The sequence below is a fragment of the Triplophysa rosa genome, linkage group LG10 (genome assembly GCF_024868665.1).
Source record: "Triplophysa rosa linkage group LG10, Trosa_1v2, whole genome shotgun sequence".
NCBI lineage: Eukaryota > Metazoa > Chordata > Actinopteri > Cypriniformes > Nemacheilidae > Triplophysa > Triplophysa rosa.
In genome coordinates, this window is record NC_079899.1 from 2372981 (window position 1) to 2397011 (window position 24031).

General features: G+C 38.4%; 1 protein-coding gene across 1 annotated transcript; it reads right to left on the reverse strand.

Moving 5' to 3' along the window:
* Positions 1–1865: 1865 nt before the first annotated feature.
* LOC130560050 (otoferlin) lies at positions 1866–22972 on the reverse strand. Its single transcript, XM_057343514.1, has 42 exons — positions 22847–22972; positions 21717–21790; positions 21399–21501; positions 20330–20384; positions 20106–20237; positions 19941–20003; positions 19777–19861; positions 19525–19684; positions 18892–19078; positions 18627–18813; positions 18140–18363; positions 17770–17878; positions 15597–15774; positions 15390–15510; positions 14588–14688; positions 14089–14179; positions 13885–14001; positions 13654–13806; positions 12435–12618; positions 12221–12345; positions 12001–12135; positions 11762–11923; positions 11538–11657; positions 11128–11289; positions 10893–11055; positions 10642–10712; positions 9172–9201; positions 8939–9067; positions 8483–8540; positions 8200–8288; positions 7945–8088; positions 7539–7676; positions 7320–7447; positions 7065–7235; positions 6811–6971; positions 6495–6637; positions 6329–6417; positions 6153–6251; positions 5817–6058; positions 5548–5726; positions 4376–4476; positions 1866–2460 (listed from the first exon to the last, which is right to left on the reverse strand). Exons 2-42 carry the CDS (start codon positions 21763–21765, stop codon positions 2280–2282), a joined length of 5319 nt encoding a protein of 1772 aa, XP_057199497.1. The 5' UTR covers positions 21766–21790; positions 22847–22972; the 3' UTR covers positions 1866–2279.
* Positions 22973–24031: the final 1059 nt, after the last annotated feature.

Below are 24031 nucleotides of genomic sequence, written 5' to 3' on the forward strand. Positions count from 1 at the left end.
GCAGCTATTACCCGTGTGCTGAAAAGGCATCAGGTGTCTTTAAAACAGCTATACCGGGTGCCTTTTGAAAGAAATGCAGATCGAGTGAAACAACTGCGGATTGAGTATGTTCAGGTTTACAGTAAAATGACTATTGTGTTCATGTTGGGGGATTAAAAAGTAAAATTTGTATCATAGTAAAACCTACAGTTCCCAACTAACCTACTGTTAGGTGTAAAACATTAATGGACAGGCAGTCGGTACCTTAAATGAATAGCTGTTTCCTCACAAAAGTGATTGATTCCGTGTAGTGAAGCTTCTCTTCCATTGACATCCATTAAAAAACAAACTTTGGTCTCCTGTCCTGCGTCCCGCTGAAGCCGCTGCGCTAACATTAGCCGTTACGCATTTTTGGCTAATGGTTGCAGGCTTCTCTTCTAAAGTGGCTTTGTTTTTACCCTTCCATGCGTAGCGTACAGCAATGGTGGAATCTTCCCAAAATGCAGTGCACAATGATGTAGTTTCCTGGACTCTATTAAACCCGGCATGTAACTTACTTCAGATAACACAACTTCTTTAATCCCTTTGGTAACAGGCTTAAATTCCAAACTGTTACATCCAACTCCACAACTTACAGTACAACTAACCCTAGACATTTCATTTTCAGTCAAAATTGTGTAACTTTGAGCATAAGTGACCCAGTTTGTGAAAACCAAGCTGAAGTCATTTTCTGATATACTGTTTTCTACATAAAATCTTCCTACATACTGATACTTGATAATTAATAATTACAGACAGGTTTGTTGAAACAGGAAGGTAGCTCTCCAGAAGCAGGGTTGGACATAATGTCTTTCAACACCAGCTCCAACACAGAAATATAGGGTCTGGACTATTTGTAGCATTGACACATGTGTCTACTTCAAAATGACAATGTGATGAGATGAGATTAAATTATGTCAGGCAGCCATTTCATCAACATGAAGACCTCATGGCTTTTATTTACAGTGGTATAATTCTTTAAACACAGCACAGACAGATTGTCAATCATTGGGATTTTTGAGGAAACTTTATTGACTTCTGGTTACAAACTAGATTGCTTTGGCAATTTTGTAACAAAACACAATAATGCCAATAGGTTTATTGAAAATATGACTCCAACAGCAGAACACTTGCTATGATAGAAGTTTATCGTGGGACTTGACTTCACTTTAACCATAAGTTATTATTCTAAACTGAAAATAAAAGCGAAAGTCACACCAACCGAAAAAGCAAACAAAAAATGCCAGGTAAAGGCTAGACATTAGTTAGACAATTTACTGAAGCTTCCATTTGAGCAAATACAAATCATACTTAAATGAATGCGTTTTAGAAGTGTTATAGGATGTAGGGGACTTTCTTCTCTCAGACTCCCAGAAGTTTCTTGGCCATGTATCCGGGCATACTGTAGAGGAACAGGGCCAAGATGGCGAGCAGAAGCAGAGCCAGCACAATTTTGATGACCAGCCACTTGTATTGATTACAGATGAGATAGCGGATGGCCTTTAGCGGGCTAAGGAACCACAGGAATGTCGTGTCAGGACGGCTGGTGGAACAAAACCAGGAGACAAACTTTTAACATGGGCTTTTAACATAGACAGTGCCAGTTTCACAATGTTCATCTCATGGATTTACACAAATGCAGTTGCTGTAAGTACGTCGCAAATGTCTTATGTGTATTAGTCATACCAGTCAAAACTCCAGCCTTGTCTGAATAACAAAATGTATTCAAATTTGGCTAACAAATTGAAATTAAACGAACATTGAACGTGCTTGTTAATATCAAAATCGATTCAGAATGAAAGCACTCATTTTTGGACTCAAGGTACTGGAAATGAAGTTAATAATAAAGACTGTTGTTTGTGCTGCACTGATCAAGAACTGGTAATAAATCAAATGCATGTTATAGTTTTTATTGATTTATTTGTAACATTCAAATCACACAATATCACATCTCAGTAATGCAATATACATTTCCAAACTTACTAAAAAACACATTTTAAAATAACCTTGGAGATGCAAACCAGACATCTTTATTATTATTTCTATGCAACTATGCATGAAACAATAAAAGCTCAGTCAAATGTTGATATGTTGTTAATTTGGGTTTGATTCATTTTACATCAACTTTTTAGTTTATTGTATTGAATGATTTTGAACAAAGTTGAGAAACAGCAAGACTTCTCCAACAAACAAGTATCACAAATATCATTCGGACAGCCAGCATGTGAATGTTGCCGTACTGAAGAGCATGAGAAAGCTTTTCAAGCCCCTAGAAGTTTTTTCACCATGTATCCGGGCATACTGTACAAAAACAGACCCAGCATGGCTAATAGCAACAGAGCCAGCACAATTTTGATGACCAGCCACTTGTATTGTTTGCAGATGAGATAGCGGATGGCCTTTAGCGGGCTAAGGAACCACAGGAATGTCGTGTCAGGACGGCTGGTGGAACAAAACCAGGAGACAAACTTTTAACATGGGCTTTTAACATAGACAGTGCCAGTTTCACAATGTTCATCTCATGGATTTACACAAATGCAGTTGCTGTAAGTTCGTCGCAAATGTCTTATGTGTATTAGTCATACCAGTCAAAACTCCAGCCTTGTCTGAATAACAAAATGTATTCTAGTATAATCAAATTTGGCTAACAAATTGACATTAAATGAACACTGAACATGCTTGTTAATATCAAAATCGATTCAGAATGAAAACACTCATTTTTGGACTTAAAGTACTGGAAATAAAGTTTATAAATAATTATAATTTTAAATAATAAGTTAATAATAAAGACTGTTGTTTGTGCTGCACTGATCAAGAACTGGTAATAAATCACACAATATCACATCTCAGTAATGCAATATACATTTCCAAACTTACTAAAAAACACATTTTAAAATAACCTTGGAGATGCAAACCAGACATCTTTATTATTATTTCTATGCAACTATGCATGAAACAATAAAAGCTCAGTCAAATGTTGATATGTTGTTAGTTTGGGTTTGTTTAACTGTTCAGTTTATTGTATTGAATGATTTTGAACAAAGTTGAGAAACAGCAAGACTTCTCCAACCATCACAAATATCATTCGGACAGCCAGCATGTGAATGTTGCCGTACTGAAGAGCATGAGAAAGCTTTTCAAGGCCCTAGAAGTTTTTTCACCATGTATCCGGGCATACTGTAGAAAAACAGACCCAGCATGGCTAATAGCAACAGAGCCAGACACAGTTTTGATGACCAGCCACTTGTGTTGTTGCAGATGAGATAGCGGATTGCTTTGAGAGGACTGATGAACCAGGAAGGTTGTGTGGGGTCGGGTCGGGTCGGAGGGACAAAGACAAACGGCTGGTGAAACTCAGTGGCAGCCTTCTCGTCCTGACTGAATGTGTGATAACTTTAGTTGTGTCTGACTGTTTGTGCAGCTTTTAGAAGGTGATGAATTGGCACCAAAACGTCACATTATAGTACACTGCTTAACACCTTTGTGAGAACATTTACTCACAACCAGATTTTAACCAAATCTCTGTTAGTGAGAGAAAATGGCTTTTCAAGGACATTGTAATACTCGGTGTAAAAGTAAATAATTAAAACTACATTCCCTGATAGCACACATACATCTGGTTTACGTCTATTTGACATCTGCATTTACATCTGCAAGACATCTACAATACATAGTTTGCTCATCTGCAATACGTCTCGGAGATGTCTGCTGTCAGACGTCATATAGACATCTAGAAGATGTCTGTAAGATGTTTATGATTTAGAATGGATGTAAAGCAGCTCTTTCTAAGATGTTTAGCAGATGTTTTTAAGCAGCAGATCTCCAGATCTTTAGCAGATGTATTACAGACGTTCAGACGTCTCCGAGACGTTTTGCAGATGAGCAAACTATGTATTGCAGATGTCTTGCAGATGTAAATGCAGACGTCAAATAGATGTAAACCAGATGGATTGTGCTATCTGGGTTGTTATTTTTTATGGACACGCTAAGAAAAAAATATGTACGGCTCATTTAAGTTCGTTTTATTAAGTAAACTTGAGCAAAGTTCTAGTATATTTTAACATTTTGATTTGATACTTTATGTTGTTGGTACGAGTGCTAGTATACTTGTACTGTAAGTACTACACTCTAAAAACAGTTACAACATTTGTGTGTTGTCCGTAACTGAACACATCTCTGTGTTATTTCTAGGAAACCACATTTTTTGTAACTTTGAACTGTCCCTTTTATTTATTTAACACAAAATCAACACCAAATAACACAAAATGTGTCACTGTCAATCCCGTTTTTATTTGAATGATTAAGATATGAAGGGTGTGAAAAAGTGAAATAGATGTGAAGGTTTTGTAGATCTTACTTTGGTTTCTCGAGTGGTTCGGGTTCATTGCGTCCTTCACCCACAGGACTCTTCTCAGCCTCGTCACTCGTCATCAGATGGAGCTCCGCTTCTACTTTCCCCTGAAGAAATAAACACGTGTGTGAACCGAGTATGTGCTGAAGGTCTGAAACAGCATTTTACTATCCAAACCTTTCGTGCTTTTAAGACTGAGTGTGAAGATAAAGCAATGAGTCACAAGAAGCTGTGTGCTACATTGATCCGATGTAAATACTGAACATTTAATATGTGATATAAGGGATAATGTACAGGCAGCCGGTAGTTATGGCAGAAATAATCCCCGACAGTGTGATCGGGTCATGAACGGGGTCTTGTGTCTCACTGAAGGGGCTTATTTGGCAATAACAGCCGGCTGCTTGTACATTATCCCACTTATTACACGGCTTCTTGCCACATGAGAAAAAAACTGGACATAAAATGTGAATTTGAAGTATTTTATTAGCTCATTTTTACCGAATGCAGACCTTCTGCGAGGAAAAGCCGTTTAGTTTCGGTTTTAAGGTAAGAAACGACGTTCAAACGTCACGAACAGGCAAAATGGTGTAATCATTTGTAAATATAATGTCATGTATGTTATTAAAAGACATATTTATAATTCATTTTTGTGTAATATTAAACTGCCCCTCTCAAAATGGTTTGCAGCATCCGGGTTACAGGGTGTTATTAGTTTTGAGCGGTTGTTACCCTTAGAATGTCGCGACTGGCCAATCAGAATCAAGCATTCAAATGAGCCGTGTAATAAATATCAATAATATACCAATAACCCAAAAGATAAATCATAGATGAGCTCCCTGTAATATCACAATTATTTCTTCTAGACATCAATGAAATAAATGGAGAGCAAATGGAAACTTTTTCTAAATCTGCGTCCCATAAGAGATAATATCGTAGGAGATATTTCTCCTTAGAAAGAGTCAGCAATCTCACAAATGTCTCTGACATTAGAGTTCCAGAAGAGATCTCAACAATGTGTCAAACAAAAAATTTGTCTGCAATCAAAAGTCAATATTATTGAAGATCTCGATATGAACTCAAACGTTTCTCATCAAACGACCCAAATCCAGATTATTTTAACTCTACAGTCTCATTTGTTCATGTTTATTTCTCATGTGCCTTTATAATTGGTGACTTACAGTAATTTCCAGCTCATCGTTTTCATCTCTGGCCACGAACGGCCACCATCCTTTAATTCTCTTCTGTTTGAAGATGTTGACCATGGGCATGTCCTGTTCATTGATGACCATGTCAATGGAGCACTGCTTCGCCGTCTTGGCCCCGCGAGGGAATCGATTGAGATCCAGTTCAATTGCACCTGAATCACAAGCAAACATTCGTGTGATGACACGAAAGACGACCGAGACTCTTAATGATTCTCTTTATGATAAAAAACACAACATCACACCCAGAAAATCATCAGCGGAGAAATGATCGGCATCCCAGACTTGTAGATTCAGTCGGGCAGGAATCTTGTACTCGGTCTCATCCCAGGAAAACATGGACTCTTTCTTTGAGATGACAATCTTCTCCTCTGCCTGCAGATAGTCGAAGGGATAAATGAAGCGCCAGTTGAAGTTTCCTTCACCGGTCAGTGAATGATAGTGGACGTCAGTGTCCTGTTTATCCTCCTGTTGACCCTTCAGCCAGCTGGTGAATACAGACGAGAAAACAACATTTTCACCTCATCACTTCATGTCACCAAATTGGTGTTAGTGCAGTGATGTCATGCCTGACGTCATACCCTCGAACGAATATGTCACTAGACTTTTCTCCCGTGAAGATGTCATCGTCCTCCAGAACGACCTCATCTGTGTTCCACACGATCACCCGCAGCTCAAATCTGTCCATCATTACAATATCATTACAACAACATCACAGAGATGAAATGCTGTATTCAGATCAGAAAATGGACTTTACTTCTTTGGTTTGCGTGGAGAAATATCAAGAGCAGGTCCAGGAGCAGGCATATCCTTTGGAAACATGTCCACCCACATCTCAATTCGTCCCTGCATCATGATAATCACACGTTAATTCATCATCCTAAACTCTGGACGGATCGTCTGTCTGTTGGATCATTCCTGACCTGCTCGATGCCTGGTTTATCAGGATTCAGGAGAGGTCTCGTCTCCACGTGCTCGGGAACCAGTTTGCAGCCAATCCGTGGCATATCATCCCAGCGGTTGAGCACAGCAAGAGCCAGATGTTCATCCGTCTGTTTCTTCAGTCCTGTCATAGAGATGTTAAAGAACTCTAGAACCCCAACACTGCTGTTAAACCAGCTGGCTTTACATTGCACAGATTTTACATTGGAGCTCATGAGCAAAAACGCAAAAACTGGTTACGAAATGGTTTCTAAATTCCCCTTGAACTGTTTCATTTCAAATGCTTCATGGTAATACCGTTTTCATCCTCGATTTCGGTGGGTCCCGTGTAAACTCTGTTGGCCACCTTCACTCTTCCTCCCGGGCCATACTGGGGCTGATCCATTTTGCTGTCTTTGCAGAATTTGGCAAGGATTTGTGTCGGTTTCAGGGGGTCTCTCCACACGTTATAGCCATGACTTAACAAAACAGCAGGACAAGTTATGTTTTTTATCATCAGCGATATTGTACGTGTCTACTCCAGATCATGACAGCAGCAGATCAATGCTTACATTGCATAGCTGGAGGTAAGGCCACATGTTGCCCGGTGTTTGCTGTAGTAACGGTTTTCCAAATCAATCTTCGTCTCTCCAATCAGATCATCGGTTCCCACCAAATCCCAGTCATAGATGGACACGGTGAGGGTGGAGTCCATCGGAAGTGTTGCTTCAATATCAAAAGACCTGAACGTTTGGAGTGAATGAGTTCATTCTGATTGTAATATTTATATCATTAAGGTGAATGAGAATGACAGCTAATGTACTAACTTTCCAAACACAGGGTTGAGCTGTTTAGAGATGTAACTCTCTTTGTCCTTTATCTCTGATTTTCCGAGCTTAATTGCAACATAAGGATCTGCTTTCCCATTGATGTCTGCGGGATGGAGATCTGTTGCCTGAGACAAAGTCATGCAATCATAAATGATTATTAAACATGTGCAAACATAATAAAAAGATATAAACCGCTGTTATGTGAGTCGCACATACCCTGAGGACATAGACTCGGACCATGACGTTTATTGGGTCGTTGTGTGGAATGTTCTGGAACATGCCCATGTTGGAATCAAAGCTCATTTCTCTGGACACCTCATCTGACAGAGGAACTTTATAGATACACAAAGAGCCCTGCAGACCACACCGTGAAAACATTCAACACCTTAGTGTCCTTGAGTAACATTTTGGTTCCTGTTTTTTGTTTGTTTCTAGCAACTAGTGCAACTTAGTGTTGGCAACTTAGTGTTGGCCCAGATCCGGCCCACATCTGGTACATCTCACGTGGGCCAGATGTGGACCACATCTGGGCCGACACAATGTTGCTGTCTTGGTTGCCTGATCCAATTAATGTTAAATTGCCCACTTCCCTGATGACAGAGAAGAAAACTCAACAACAGACCTTAAATTTGCCAATGAGTCTGTCCTCATCGGCTGCGTTCTGCTCCACATTAGCGTCGTCTGAGCATTTCCCTCTGAACAGGTTAAAGGTGTGAAGCCAGTCTTCAAAATTGTTGTATTCAATCTCAAGTTCTCTGTTATACACCTGTGAAGAACACAAGATGTTCCTCAGACCTTCACATGAAACCAGACCTGAAGAACTGCTGGACTTTGTCCATTTAAAGTGTGTATATTTAGGAAAAATGAATGAATAGACCTTAAGCTCCTCAATCTTCTGCCTCTTCTTCTCTGGTCCGGTCTCTCCAGGTGCTGGCTTGTTCCTTCCCTTCCCTCGCTTCTTCCTGCCTGTGGGTCAAGATAAACATGCCAACATCTGTGAACTTTCAATAATATTTTTCATTGTAGAGTCGTGTAAAAATGTGTAATATGTAAGCATTTACATAACAAAAGAAAACAACTATTTAAGGCAATATAGGTTGTATTGTAATAACTGTACTTTTAAAAACCTCTGATCTGCTACGATGTTGAAAGTGAGTTACCTTCTCCAGACTCGAAATCATCCTTCTCTTCAGCTTCGGCTTCTTGTGCTTTAATTATCTAAAATATGTCATTATTAAACATTTAAAACAGTTAAATATAGGCTACTGTATAGTCATGTTTCAATTTAAAGGAATAAATTGTCATATATTAGCTTTCAGAATTTTTAAATATATATGAAGAGTTTATTAAGAGTATAAACTCTGTTTTTACATTTTTTTCAAAAATCATGTTTTTTATTATGTTATCATGTTTTTATTCTGTTTTATTGTGTTAGTTAGCTGTATTTTTTTTAGTTACGTATTATGTTAGCTGTATTTTTTTAGTTATTTTATTATGGCTTGAATCAAAGCAAAACGTCTGCAGTTTGATTGATATTAATTGGAATGCACAATATAAAAAAGGAGTAATCTCATTTTGGAACCAAACTCTTCATATATTGTAGAAGTACGTCTCACATCTTTTAGTGTCTCAATAGAAGCGAAGTATTTGGACCACCAGTCCAACATGCTCTCATCTAGCTCCTCCTCATCTGGCTCCTCCCCCTTCTTACGCTTCTTTTTGCCTTTACCACCTTTCTCTTCCTCCTGTCACAGTGTTGAGAACAAAAAGAAACATGGTTAACACACATTATAGTTTCATGGTGTACTGAATTAACACCAAAACTCTACAGTACATTTACTGTACTCACCATATCAACCTTCACCACAGCGTCAGACGCCTGCAACACAGTCAATGCACATGTCATTACTTATATATACTCTTATTATTAGTTAGAGATCGCTTGATATGCCCTGATAGCCCTATTCGCACAGGATTAGTATAACCTGGGGACCTCTAGACATTTTTAATAATTGCAGAGGTTGTCTGTGCTGGGTCATATCCATACATGCCAACACTGTCATTTTGGCAGGCAGTCTCCCGTTTTGTTATTTTTCATGGAAGCTCTCGTAACATTTGAGACCCGCGATCGCGGTGATCTTCTGTCCGGTTCGCGATCACGGGTCTCAAATGCTGACAGGTACGGTCATATATCACTAAACACCATACAACTATAGGCTATACAAACTATACGCAAAGCCTTGCCATCACATCCAGGAAATAAGTCCGTAAATTTGAGTAAAATCACAGGCTTCACTTATCCCGTGCGAATGCGCCACATGAAATACAGATGTGGGAAGGTAATTTATAAATCACACGAGGTCCCCAGATAAAACTAATCCAGTGCGAGAAGAGCTAATGTGTAACCTAACGTTACGTGTCTAACCAAATTCACAGAAGGCCCCAACTAAGTTTACTACGCAAACTGCTATCCAATCATAGCAGTGGGCGTTTACTTCCAAGTCTTCAATGCGGAACGCCCATTAAAACTGAACGTTTGTCAAGCCGGCCTCAAAACCCGGGTAGAAAATAGCCTATTACTTATTGATTTTGATGTTTTTGTATGTAAAAACCACGCAAACCAACATAATAAGTAGACCTCATGCAACAGTATTAAAAAATAAACAAGGCCAGTTCATGACACCGTTAAAGTATACTGCAGCATTTATAGTTTCAAATTACTACACTTAATACTACAGACTATAGTAAAATATAATATTCTACAGTAAACTACCATTCAATACAGTTTACTATAGTAACACAAATATAGTAGGCCGTACTACAGCCTTAGATTCTAACTATTTAAATATCATGAGAATTAATTCGAAAAAAAAGTTACACCGTTCTCATCGATCTGTGTATAAATAATGCGCTGTTGCAATATCGTGTAATACGTACGCCAAAGTTCAATTGAACGTGCATGTGATACGCATAAGTTTGCGTGCACCTCGTTGGAGAGCAGCCATTTTGAAACGTAGATGAAGAGAAAACACTGAAATAATTAAAATAATACCGTTAGGGTTTGGGTAAGGGTTGAGGTTATAATATAGCTTTAGGACAAATTGCCGTTTAATATGCACGCACGCTAAAATTGGCGTATCATATACATGCAAAAATAGGCGATTTGTATGCACACACAATTTAACTTTTGAACTGAAAACTTACGTATGATTGCAACAGCGCGTGTTATTTATATGCAGTTGATGAGAATGGGTTCAAAAGTTTGTTTGGTGGTGTATAACAGCAAAGGTGACGTGACGTATTCTGCAATATTACATACCGAGTCCAGTTTGACCACTGTCTCGATCTTCTTGACAGCTGCTTCTGGTTCTGTGTGGATAACGACCTCGTCTGTATAGGAAACGACAGCGTTAGAAAAAATACTGCAAAAAATGTACTTATAAAATAATATATTGGCCAAACAGGGATGGAGAATATTTGATAAATTTGCTTTGCAGCATTGCAGTTCCATATAGTTGAAGCTGAGCTGAAGATCCAAAGGAAAGGTTTGTCTTCTCTTATCATACGCACCCATAGCAGACCAGTTATTGACACTCTTCTCTGTCGGTCTGTAAATGAACTTGCGCAGAGACGTGACGGCGTGAGAGCCCACCAGCGTGTAGCGTCCGAACGCCCTGCAGTCCACCACCCGAATGTTCAGAGGAGGATGAAGAAGCTCGTTTTCAGGCAGATCCTGAACAACAAGTGTGAATGTTATCAAGTGTTTGTGATTCGATCAACTTTATTTTCTTCAGTGAGAACTCACCACTTCAAACCACTTCACCAGAGTGCTGAAATTAGGATTCTTCTTGTAGTTTTGAATCAGAGCTGACTGAACGCCTTTCCCCGCACACTCGATGTCCACACGAGGACGATCCACTTGTGCCAGATTCACTCGCTTCAGGTCCCTCAGACCCCAGAACAACACCTGAGGTGGATTTACACACACCGACCAGTTAACGCTCAATCGTTTGACGTTTATTTAGCCTCATTTTGAAATGTATGTAGTGTATGTGTACATAAGTGAAATAACAAATCATGCGAGAGATTTTCACACACTAACTTCTGTAATGTGTATCCAAATATATCTTTGTGGGTGACTGTACTGTACTATACCCATCACTGTACTGTTTACGGTTTACAGTGTATAAATAAATACACGTCTGAGCTGTTTACCTCAATTCTGTATCTACTCAGGACGGGTCTGATTCCGATAGGAACAGGCAGAATTGGACCGCGGTCAATATCTGTAGGTCCATCTATGGGAGGCAGATCAGCCTTCCCACCCGGGCCAATCTGAAAGAGTTACACAAGAGATGTGTGAGCACACAAACACACACACACACACACACACACACACACACAGTACAGACACACACACACACACACACGTGACGCACCTGTAGCAGTTCAAAGGCTGCGAGCATCTCTCCAGCGGTGCAGTTACCGCGGTAGATCTGGTAATACTCTAACTGAGGAGGGAATCGTGGAGGTCCATAATGCTCATCTGACATCTTGGTTAAAGGTTTAGCAAACGTGCGGCCCATGAAATCAGCTTTACCCTACACACAAAGAATGAGATATAACAGCAGCAGGGAGGGTCATCGATGATCACATCGAAAGTCTCACGAGCACTCACGACTGTGTCCTGATCATAGATCTCGATGACGATTATAGGCGGATCGTCTCTCAGTTCACCTGCCTCGCCGTACAGCTCCACATTATCAAACACCATCAGCTGATCCCACGTGGGACACAGGGTCTCATTCAGGATCTGACAGACAACAGTCAACACAATTCATTCACTTTGCACAACATCTCAAAGCGGAAGCGTTTGTCAGGCGGGACGTTTATGTCACCTCTGTTACTTGACTGTGAGTGGAAAAGAAAACCCGAGCGAAAGGGTCCGACAGTCCCGTGCTGTCTGCAGCGAACAGACTCCGAGCCTGATACATGTGGACCCTCAGCTGGAAGATCTGTTTCACTGTTCAGACACATTTCAACACAGCATTCAAGCGTTAGTCTGGAGTGCTACTAGATTATGATAAATGCTCTGTTACTCGGTTATCTCACTGGTGTACTGCAGACTGATGGGTGGGGACGACTGCACTCCTTTGACTGCTTTGTTCTCCTCAAACCCGTTGGGTAATCCGTTCAGGTAGTCCTTACGCTGTCGGTTCAGGCCCAGCCACAAATACAGCTCGGTTTTGGCCTGAACAGTCCACCCCGCAGGCCCAAAACTCTTCTTACCAGGGAGCTGGAGAGAGGAAAAAATCCGTTAACAACAATTCGGAGATGGTGCTCAATATAACACTTGTTACTTTATCACAACAGTACGAAACTTAACTGTTGTGCCACTGGCTGTGTGAACACACACAAAATCATAGAAGTGATTTGAAGAAACGAAATGGTCCTAAAGCACAGTGGTCCTAATAGGACCTCCATAGGAAATGAATTGGAATCAGGAAAAAGTGTTATGTGTGATTGAATGCTACAAACTTGGCGACTTTTGTGGCACAAAAATGATGGTAACACTTTAGTATAGGGACCAATTCTCACTATTAACCACTTGCTTATTAGCATGCCTATTATTAGCATAGTTTCTGTTTATTAGTACTTATAAAGCACATATTCTGCATGACCATACATGAGGCAAAAGTCATAGTTAACGGTTTGTTAATAGCCAGAATTGTACCTTAAAATAAAGTGTGACCAAAATGATTAAAGGATGTGATTAAAAAATACTATTATACTCAACAATATTATCATAATAATAATAAATAATATTTATTATCAAAATAATGTTTTATTCAATATTTACTGCATAAATATGACATAAAATATTATAAAAATATATTATGGAACATTCAATTATTATAATGATATAATATACAATAGAAAAATATATTATATGCATTGCACAAATATTATTGATTGCAAATATTTTACTTCTAAAAGAAATAGGTCTGATTTTAATTCAATTTAATTTGATTGTTAGTGCTTTTCACAATTTTCATTGTTGCAAAGCAGCTTTACATTATACAATACTAATAATACATATAATAATAAAAAAAAGAAGAATAGATGAATAACTAAAATAAAGAGAATATATTGTATTAAAATACAACGTTTTTCTCTATGCAGTGTACATTGATGAAAATGAACCGAAATAAATACTATGTTGGATTGTTAGAAACTAAATTGTTCAATTCAAGTTTTAGGTATTCAGTTACTTTAGACCAGGAGGAGTACGAGTGTGAGCACCAGTGGGTCAAAGACATAGACATCTAACCTTGAAAAAGATGGTCTGGACCTTCCCACAGTCTTTCCCCTTCTCTTCTTCCAGCGGAGAGTGAAGGATGTCTTTAGAGGGAACGCGAGCGTACGCGATGCGCTTGTTGTTGCTTATCATCCATATGTAAATATCTGGAATGCTGTGTTGAGGCTGAAATGAAATTTTAAGTTAGTATGTTTGTGAATATTTTGCAGTGATATGAATCATGGTGAATGTATGATGTGTCACCTCGTCAGACAGGAATCTGAGCTTCTGTAGAAAGTGGTGTGCCAGTTTGATTTTGTCTCTCACGTTACTCTTCTTCACCTGTGATCTCATGCTCTTTGCCTGCTGGCCCATGTTCTCCTGAAGACGTTAAAAACAGAAACACAATACTGGGTCTACAGCATCACAGTATGGACGAGACACGCTGGAGATATGTGTGTGGTTTACCAGCTCATGCATGCAAGACTTCAGTCTCTCCCGGTCCAGCTTTGTCTTTCCAGTCTGGTTCTGGTCATTGTTCACCAAAGTTACGAAGGTACTGAAAGAATTCATTGTTATTTTATACTTCCAGAGAAATCAGGGTTTCGTAGAGTTGTATTTCATTTGAAAAGGTTTAGAACTCTCAAGAAATGATGTTATCCACCTCATGGCCAAAAATAACAGTGCTGACCTAACCATAGACAATTCCATTAACTTTGGAAATGAAAGTTTCTATGGAACGTTTACTAAATCACTGATTCAAATTTCAACACTGTTACTCTTAAAAAAATCTGAGAACAGCTTTGGTCAGAAAATGTTATTGTACTACATTATAAGAAGTCAATAATTTTGTATCAATAAAAAAATACAAATATATAATGGATATATTGGGCAAAATAACTAACTGATAAAGACTGTAATTAAAGGCTGGTACAGTTATGTGCGTCAGAAAAACATGCGTCCTAACCTGCAGCCTTGGCTGAGCTCTTCTAGGACTCCTCTGAGTCTGCGTTCAGGATACGCCTTCTCTGTTTTAATGATCTCCTGAACATCATTTAATCCATCTTCCTGTTACACAATATACAGCTTTAGTTTTACATGTAGTATTATAAACACCAGCTGTAATCAGACTTGTTAAGTTAAATACAATATATTATTAAATATTAAATTAAAACGAAATAGACAAAAGTTGCAAGTAACAGGGTTGACACTCAGTATGTGATAGCCCTCTTTTGACTAAATGTGTGTTTATAATGATTAATAAATATATTTCCTATATTAAAAAAATATGTTTTTCATACAATAACCTGGTAACAGAGTTGAATGCTTGGGCTTTATGGATCAAAGAGAATGGAAATTATTTCTATGAGGCTGTAAAACTAATGCAAATAATATTCTTTCTTTTATATCAAAATATCAAAAACATGTCAGAAATGCTTCAAGAAAGCAAACACAAATATGCAGTAACACGGATGACCTTAAAACGTAGAACATGGATAACAGTAGGCCTACTATATTTTTGCAAATAAAGTAATAAAACGTTAACAATTAATGTAATTTCATGTAAATTAGTAAAAATCTAATATCAAAATGATGACACATGATATGAATTGTTAAACACAGCGAGGAAGGTCAAGACTTCTGTTGCGAGTAAATTCTTCTTGTGGCAGGATTTGTTATTTAAAACCAGGTGCTACATACTGTATGCAGGGTACAATTTCTGATATTAGGGCTTATTAAACATAGGTCTCATGTTCAGTTCATGTTACCAGTTTATCTGCTATATTGTCCATGATGTTAGAATTATAAAGCCGTCGTCTCTGGTCCTGCCACCAGCTCTTGATACAGATACAGGGCTTCCTCTCGAAATAGGGCAGGTGGAAATAATTTCTGAAACAATAATAATACACATTATTCTGGAATTCAACGCACACAGATGAGAAATGAATGCAGTGGTTTGGGATGAGTTATCCGACCTTTCGGTGATGACGGGCTTCATTGGAGGTGTGGTGGAAACTGAAGTCATGTCTCCACCAGTATCCATCTCTTCATCACTGGAGCCGTGAATGAGCTCAGACTCTTCATCATCTCCATCTCCTTTCTTCTTCTTTGATCGTGGTTTGGTTGGAGTATCAACCTCACTGCCATAGTTTCCTTGTGTTGAAAGTTTGATCATGTGGATTTTAGATACATTTCCAATGGCAGAATTTGCTTGAATAAAATATTGTTGAAATGCATTTATTTGACCAAGATCCGATATCAGGGTGTTGTTTGGTTTAAAGAGATTCTCTTGTTATATTTTGGACATGGACACCATTTGTATTTGCATTTATTGATTTCGTATTGAATATTTCATATTTAAATGATCTCTACCAGTGAAGAGTGTCTGGGTATGCAGGGCAGGTGCATATGGGCCTGGGGGATTCCAAGTTTTATTCATGGCCATTCATGGCCGTATAATACTGCAAATGACTGATCTCAGATCTGGTATACCCACAAACATACAGTATGTGAGTGGGACCTCCACCAGAAAAAACCTTTAGAGTGCAAAAACTATGCCACCTTGCTAGCAGCTTCAGTGGTGTGGTGAGTAAGATACGCGTGACAAGTAGTTTTGACACTTCATGTGAATGCGAAGTTCGAATCCGCCTTTTGTCAAACTGCTACTTCTACATTTTCACATCACTTATCAGATGAAACAGGCATTTATTTTCAACAAAATGAAGAAAATGTTTGAAAATGGCTAACAGGTGTTTAATAATAAAGTGTATAGTAATAGGGGTAGTAGGGAGATATTTATTGTCCCAATTAGTTGGCATCCATTTAATAATTTTAAAACATATATGCAGTATGCTTGTTTTCACAGACAAGGCTTAAAGTCCCAGTGAAATAAAAATGACAATTCTTATTTATTCATGAAATATTGCAGCGTTTATAGTAAATAGCTTATAAATGTGGGTCATTTTCTTTTTAAAATTCACACGCCCTCATAATCTTCAGTTAAAATCTGAAAAAGCACTTCCGCCCTGAAATGACTATCCATCTCAAATGACGTAAGTTAGACGGCTTGGGCGGAGCGTCCGTTAACTCCTCCCCTTCAGCTGTCAGTCTGCTGCCAGTTTCATTTCAAAATCAATGCAACAGCTGTTTTTACACATCCAATCAATTCGCAGTGAAAACCGCAAGCCACGCCCACTCATTTTCTCCTTTGAAATTCTTTTTCACCCAGAAATGTGTCAGAATACAGAAGTAAAAACGGTCATAACTTCCAGTTCACAGGGACTTTATGGCTAGTTCCAGACTAAAATAAATACTTGACCTATCTAAAGTGAAAACAGCTTGTACTAATATATGTTAAAATATGCCAGTGCCATTGTTTTGTCTCAAGATGCAAACCAGTAATGTTATTTCCAAGCCATTTTTATAAAAGCAACTTAAATATCCTAATTTAACTAAGGCCTGGTGCTAAGCGTTGTCTGTAAAACTGGGCAGTAATAATTTACCCTCTATTATTATTGTATAATGTACAACATTACGTTGTTTACCTTGCTGCGTCGAAACGGAATTATGTTTTTTATATGGACTCTGAATGAGCTCGTCAATGTCAATCTGATTGAGGTGGCCAAACAAATGAAGGAATGCGAGGATGACTGTCCAATCGAATGAAAGACGGCGGGTTTTGCTATTGACAGAAACCGAGGTTGAGGTTCGCTTTAATTGTGGAAGGGCGCCATGTAAGTAGTTAATTTTAATGTTTGACAACCGTTTTATCATAGAAATGTTAGGGCTGTTTACATGTTGCGTGTAAAAGGACGTGAAAAAGGCTGGCTGCGTCGCTTTCTTCCTCTTACTGGCGCTTAGGACTTTGCGCTCCCTTGGCATTTGCCGATACTATTGAGCGCGATTGACCCGCGTCAACATTTATAATAGCAAATCTGAGTAAACAACTGATTTCCAGTAATGCGCAAAGAGGTCTCTAACGGACAGATGGGGCCCGTTAAAAGTTCTTGCATACGGACCTGACTTACTATGCCACTGATCTCCATTGTATGTCAAATCCAGGAACTGAACTGAAGTTATGAAGGCTTCCTCTATTCATCTCTGAACGACATTCTTATGTACACATCCATGTGAAATAACAAGTTTTACCTATTGTAACCTCAAAGTTGATGGGTTTGTCTCCAATCTTTCTGTCAATCATAGTGGCCTCGAGGAAACATCCGAAGAGAAAGAATTCCTCAATCTTTCCTGTGGCATTCTAAATATACAGAAACACAAACAAACCTGTTCTGATATCATTGTGTTCATGAATAATTCACTAGCGCTCTGGAACAGCTGGAGATATATGTCTCCAGCTGGTTAATTTTTAACAGCAGGTAACGTGCCAAACAAAGCCAAACTTTGGCTGTGTAGATGATTGTCTGGCACATAAAGGTCTACTATGAGTATTACTGCTCAATGAATAATGCAGAGAGAGATAAATTATTCACTGTCATTGTCCTGTCAATGGATCACGTACATCTGAGATGTTGGGTATCCCCTCCACCTGCACCTCAGTGGAGCTCATGACATCGGGAGAAGAGGTGTCCAGTATCTCCACAGCCAGACTGACGAGCAGCCGGGCACGGAACGACACACCCTCCCCTAAACCTTCGTTCAAGTCCTGGTACTCGTCCATGAGGGTGTAACTACGCGTCGAGCCGTACATGTTGACCCAAGCCGGCCCCAGGGTTGGAAGGAAGCCTATCAGTGAGAGAAATATCCATCAATGTTCCCACCTTATGACCAATGACGATTTAATGATGTCTGATGAATGAGCATTTCTGAAAATCATTTCATTATTCTGAATGTGAGAAATTTCTAGCCTTTTACAAGATTACGTTAAGATTGTGGTGACTTTTCCAGTTTTGGAAATCACAATTCCTTGATATTTCTTGGTTTTTCGTGTGAACCCTGTTGGACCTCTTGAAAGGTGGAGAAACATATTGAAAGCACCGTGACTATACCTTTGTCTCCATCATTCGCGATCTTTCTCAAGTCAATGAAGTGCGTTCCTATGGCCACATCATTGACTTTATCCGAGTCGCGGATCTGCACCTTCATTCTACGACACAGAGGTGGAAACTGCTCGGTGAAGACAATATGCTCGTTCCAGATGGGCTCATAACTGCTCTTCTGGATAGATGTCTTGCCCTGCATTGTGCACAGACGACAACTTCAGTTTGTTCTGTGAAAACAGATGCTGGTGAATTTTGCCAGAGTTGTGCACACCTTCTGTCCTGCGAACTGAACCTGGACGTACGGATCCACCAGGTCCTTGTTCTCTCCAATGAACGCTTTCTTGACATTAGCCATGATGCTGGTGTTCATTTTGGGCAATCCTTCGGCTCGGTAGATCTTCAAGTAGAATTTCGCCCACTGACGCTCAGCTGGAACGTCTTCTGGCAGCAGAAGATTCCTGGAACAAGACAACGGAAAAGTAAGATGCATGTTTTCCTGTCTAACACAATCTCATAGGGATTCGTGACTATTTGATAAAGGTTGCTCATTTATATGCATTTGTACATTCTCGTTTGTACATTTTGATACGATCAGCTTTTGCACAAGTAATGGTTCATTTTCGGGGTGGGGGTTCATTATTGCACCCGATATTTGGGGTGGAGATTGTTATTAGCATTGCTATGTGGTTGCTAAGGTTTCCAGGGTGTTGTAAGTGTTGTCTATTGTGTTGTTATGCAGTTGCTAGGGTGTTGCTTGGTAGTCACTAGTGTAATTTTGGTGGTTACCTAACCCAAATCAAAAGGGTGCACAGTGCAAAATTTAAAACTTAAGGTTTATGGTTTGTTTGACTAATGCTAACTATGAGCACTGCTAATTCCAACGGTACAGATTGGTTGTTTTTACCCCTCTATGTCGTCCTCTTCGGTCTCATTTGCTTTATGTGGAGTTTTAATAGTATCGCCTTTTGCAACAACCGAGACGTCACACTTGACATAGCCTTTGCATCCAGCGGTGATGTCTTCAGGGTCACATAAAGTGGCCCATTTGTGGAAAAACTGATGCTCTGCGGAGGTAAAGACATATGGAGAATTCCTGAAGATGTCCAGACATCTGTGATACTGAGGTGTTATAAGTTTAAGTAAGACGAGGCTTTACCAGGTTGTGAATATACTGTGCCCACGTCAAGCTTGAAGCTTCCGACAAGCGTTCCACTTCGCAAAAGATTTTTAGAGTGGATGACCTGCAGGGGAATCAGATTTTATTGATCAATAAAACAAATGGTCTTCTGACTAAAGCTCTGTTTGTTACATGACACTTACTGATATTTTCAGGATCTTGTCAAACATGACGTCGGGAGGAACGCTGAAGTCGAAAACAAAGTACTGCAGGAAACATGTTGAAGATTAAGGGTGGATATATATATATATATATCTCTTATATATATTTATGAGTGTTACGTTGGCACGGTAACAATCTCAACATACCTCATTGTAGTAAGGGCAGTTAGTCGACTCCTTCATTGAAGTGTACTTCTTGTCATCTCCGATTTCTACACACACCACTGGATCCATATTCAGACCCACCAGCTGTCGGGCCTCTATGACAGTAACACTAACCTGGCAAAATATAAATGATAAGATAGACTGTATGTGATATTTACAGTGTATTATTTGATTTTAAGTATTTCGAGGAATTTCTTGTCACATACTTGGAAATCCATTGGTCTTCCAGCGCTAGGTTCGATCTTGATGTCCGGCTTTGATCTGCAGAGTTGACGGAATTTTCAGGGAAAAATAAAAACATTTTTGATTTACCTGGTATATTTGGGCAATTCTATGAAACGGTGCCTTTTCATTTTTGAATAGGTGAAGGAAATGTATGTAAGATAAACAGTGTTGAACATTTCGAGTCGTGATCATCAGATTATAGATATTTTACTATACAGAGAATTGAATGCAATGTTTTTTGCAATTCACTTTATCAGAATCTATTGTCAGTAGTTTACTGTAGATAGTAGTCATGGTAACAGGGCAGACATTTTTTAATTGGTGACAATCCTTACAAAACGTTACATTTTTGTCCATGAAAAGTTGTCAGGGAGATGTACTGATTAATAAAATATTTACTTTAAAGGGATACTTCCCACAACAATAAAAGATTATGTCATGAATTACCAAACAAAACCCCCCATTGTTCCAAACCTGACTAAATTTATTTGTTATGTTGAACACAAAGAAAGATATTTGGAAAAATGTTTCTGGGACATCATGGACTACCATAGTATACAAAATTAAAATGGTAGTCAAAGGTGGCCTAGAACCGGTTGCTTTCCTAAATTCTTCAAAATATCTCATTTTGTGTTCAACAGAACATAAATAATTATACATTATTTTTTCTCACTACGGTAGTTAATGGGGTACCAGAAATGACAGTTGCTAACATTTTCCCAAATATTTTCTCTGTGTTCATCAGATCAAAGAAATGTATACAGGTTTGGAACAACTTGAGGGTAAGTAAAAGAGTTTTCTTTTTTTGGGGAGTATCCTTTTAAAGTACATTACTGTAATGGTAACAGGGTTGATGCATAAGCGAACTACACAACACAATGTCAAAATACTGCTAGAGAGGTTATGTCCAAAGCAGGATCTTTGTCAATATGATGACTAATGTCTCATTAGATATTTGTTAGTAGTCAGTTTTACACCTGCTGTATACAGGCTAATGTCAGGGACAGACGAGGTCCACAGATGAAGTGAAATGTGATGCACAACAGTCACCTTTTATTGGAGACATTGGTGGTGACTGCTGTTACTGAGGCTAATGAGATCGTGTCAGGGTCTGGCATTCTCATGTCTTCTGTCTCCAGTATGGCTGGTTCATCTAAAAGATAAATACATACAGTAAAAATAATTATCATTACAAACAGCACTGTTGTTTCCATTGTAGTTCTTACAATAAGCAATAAGACTCGTGTTCACATCAAGGCTCTACTAGTATATTACGTATTCATTTTAAATATATTACACAAAAATAACCATATTGTTAAATTCACACAATAATAAGGTTTACACAAGAAGGTAAATAGAAGATGTGACCTTGAGCTTTTCCGTCATCCTTTGATGCACGGTGCTTGTTGCGTTTCATTGTTGCAAATGATTGGATTGATTCTCTGGGTATAAACATAAACAATTGAATGATTAAATGAATAAACAGAAATAAAAATATTTTAAATGTGACTTTTTTACTTTGTTGCATTATACAGATATGTTTTTTTCCATTTAAACTCAATTTATACAAATAGGCATAACAAATCTGATGTCCAAAGATATACTCTAAAAATGCTGTGTTGTTTAACTTTCCTGGGTCAAATAAGGACAAACTCAACCATGTAAATGAACCTACGCTGGGTTAAGTATGAATATTTTTAGGTTCACTTAAAAAAAAATTGGGGCATGTCAACATTTTACCCAACCATGGGTTGAAGCAACCCAACATTTTTATACCATAAGCCATTAATAATGAGCGGGTACATTTCAAATGAGATAATTGAATATTCATTGGAGGATATATTAGTGTTATTTATTATCATCAGAATATATAGTGTGCACAAACTGGCTGCTGATTTGTATTTTACAAATGAAAATGAATGAAAATAAAAAAATATAACTAACTACACAGCCAAATAAACAGCAATAAAATTTGAAAGACACCTTTTCTACCTTATGTACACAAATTAGTACAAAACAATAAGGTGGTATAGGGTACAGTGGTTGTATACTTTAAACGTAAATAGTCCAGTGTACTATTTGAATATGTATAATGGGAAAAGTATACCGCATGGTTAAAGCTTGATTTATGCAAACCAAAATGGCACTTTCTACAGAGAAAAGTTTTTTTTAAAGAATTGCACTCATTACTTCATGTAATAATGTTGCGAAACTATTTTTATGTCAATTTTAAAGTGTATTTGAAACATGACTTTTAAAATGTAGTGTTTTCACATCACACAATACAGCAGTGAGTAACTTGTCTTAATGCCTTCAAACGTTTATTAACTTCATTAAAAGAAAACATTTTCAGAATCTTCTGTTACATTTACACGCTAAACACCCATGTAGATCAACTTTGAAAGCCATTCTCATTGAGTTACATTACAAACTACAATATTTGGTTTCCTATGAGAGGTAAAGGAACCGAGAGTCTGAGTCAAGCAGTTCATACTCACAGAGCGATGCGTCTATTCTCTCAAACACATCCAGCAGTTTGCAGAAGACAAAAACTCATCCAATACCTCAACAGATGTCCCGGAAATAATTCATCTACATACTCATTATTGACATTTGTTTGAGAATCCGAGAGGCCACAAAAGTATCTCAAAAAGAGTTGTGTTTGCAGTAAGCCTGAAGTTGGTCTGGAGTGATGTGATATGCTAATGAATACTGAATGAGTGTTGAACCCGACACTGTGGTAACTAGAACTAGATCCTGATGCCAGATCACATGGAATAGTCTCTAGATTAACGTAAGAGGAACAACACAGCTACCCGGCACATATACAGTAAACCAGCATGATAAACCAAAGGGATGAAGAGAAATACTGCACCTCTCACTTTTAACCTGATCGTGGTTTTACAACAGTATGTTGGCCCATCGTTTCACCTGCCCTTTATCATCAATACTTTTACATTCATGCATTTCAAGGCACTTTGGTGAAACAAGCCTGATCTCACAGGAAGTCGTAACTATTTTACAAGGTGGCGAGTTTGCAGGAATTCATGCGAATCAGCCGCCTCATCATTGACATGACATTGTGTTGCATTAGAAGATGAAACATTTGATCAGTATGTGTGTTCTCGAAGGCATTACACAAAGAAAGCCAGATGTTACAGTATTCTGTGATGATAAAATATGGGTCCCGCGGTGAATTTGACATAGTTACATAGAAAGAGCAAGTGATACTCGCAGTGAAGTTTCTAGGGTGTTCTTGTGGTTGTTTAGTGGCCCAAGTGAAACAAGCTCCACCCACAAATCTACATATGATGTTCTGGCCACTCCTTTTGTTTTTATTCATCAAGTGAAAAATGAATCATTGGGACAGTAACAAGCCGCTTGATTTAAAAGCATGAATTAAACCAACAAGCCACATGATTTAAGAGATGTTTCATTTAAATATGAACTTAGTCTTAGTAAGGAGAAATAAAAAAACAAACAAATGAGAGCGTCATTGTTGAAACACGTGAAGAGTCTGGAGTTGCAAAAGGAATGTAGATTGTCAAATAAATCTTTGTAAAAATAAAATAATCAGGATTTAGGTCAATTTGATTAAAAAAATAAAAATGAAATGTTTGAGTTCCTATTGAGACCTATTGAAATAGCTCATTCTAAGGTAATAAAAACATAACGCTTCGCAA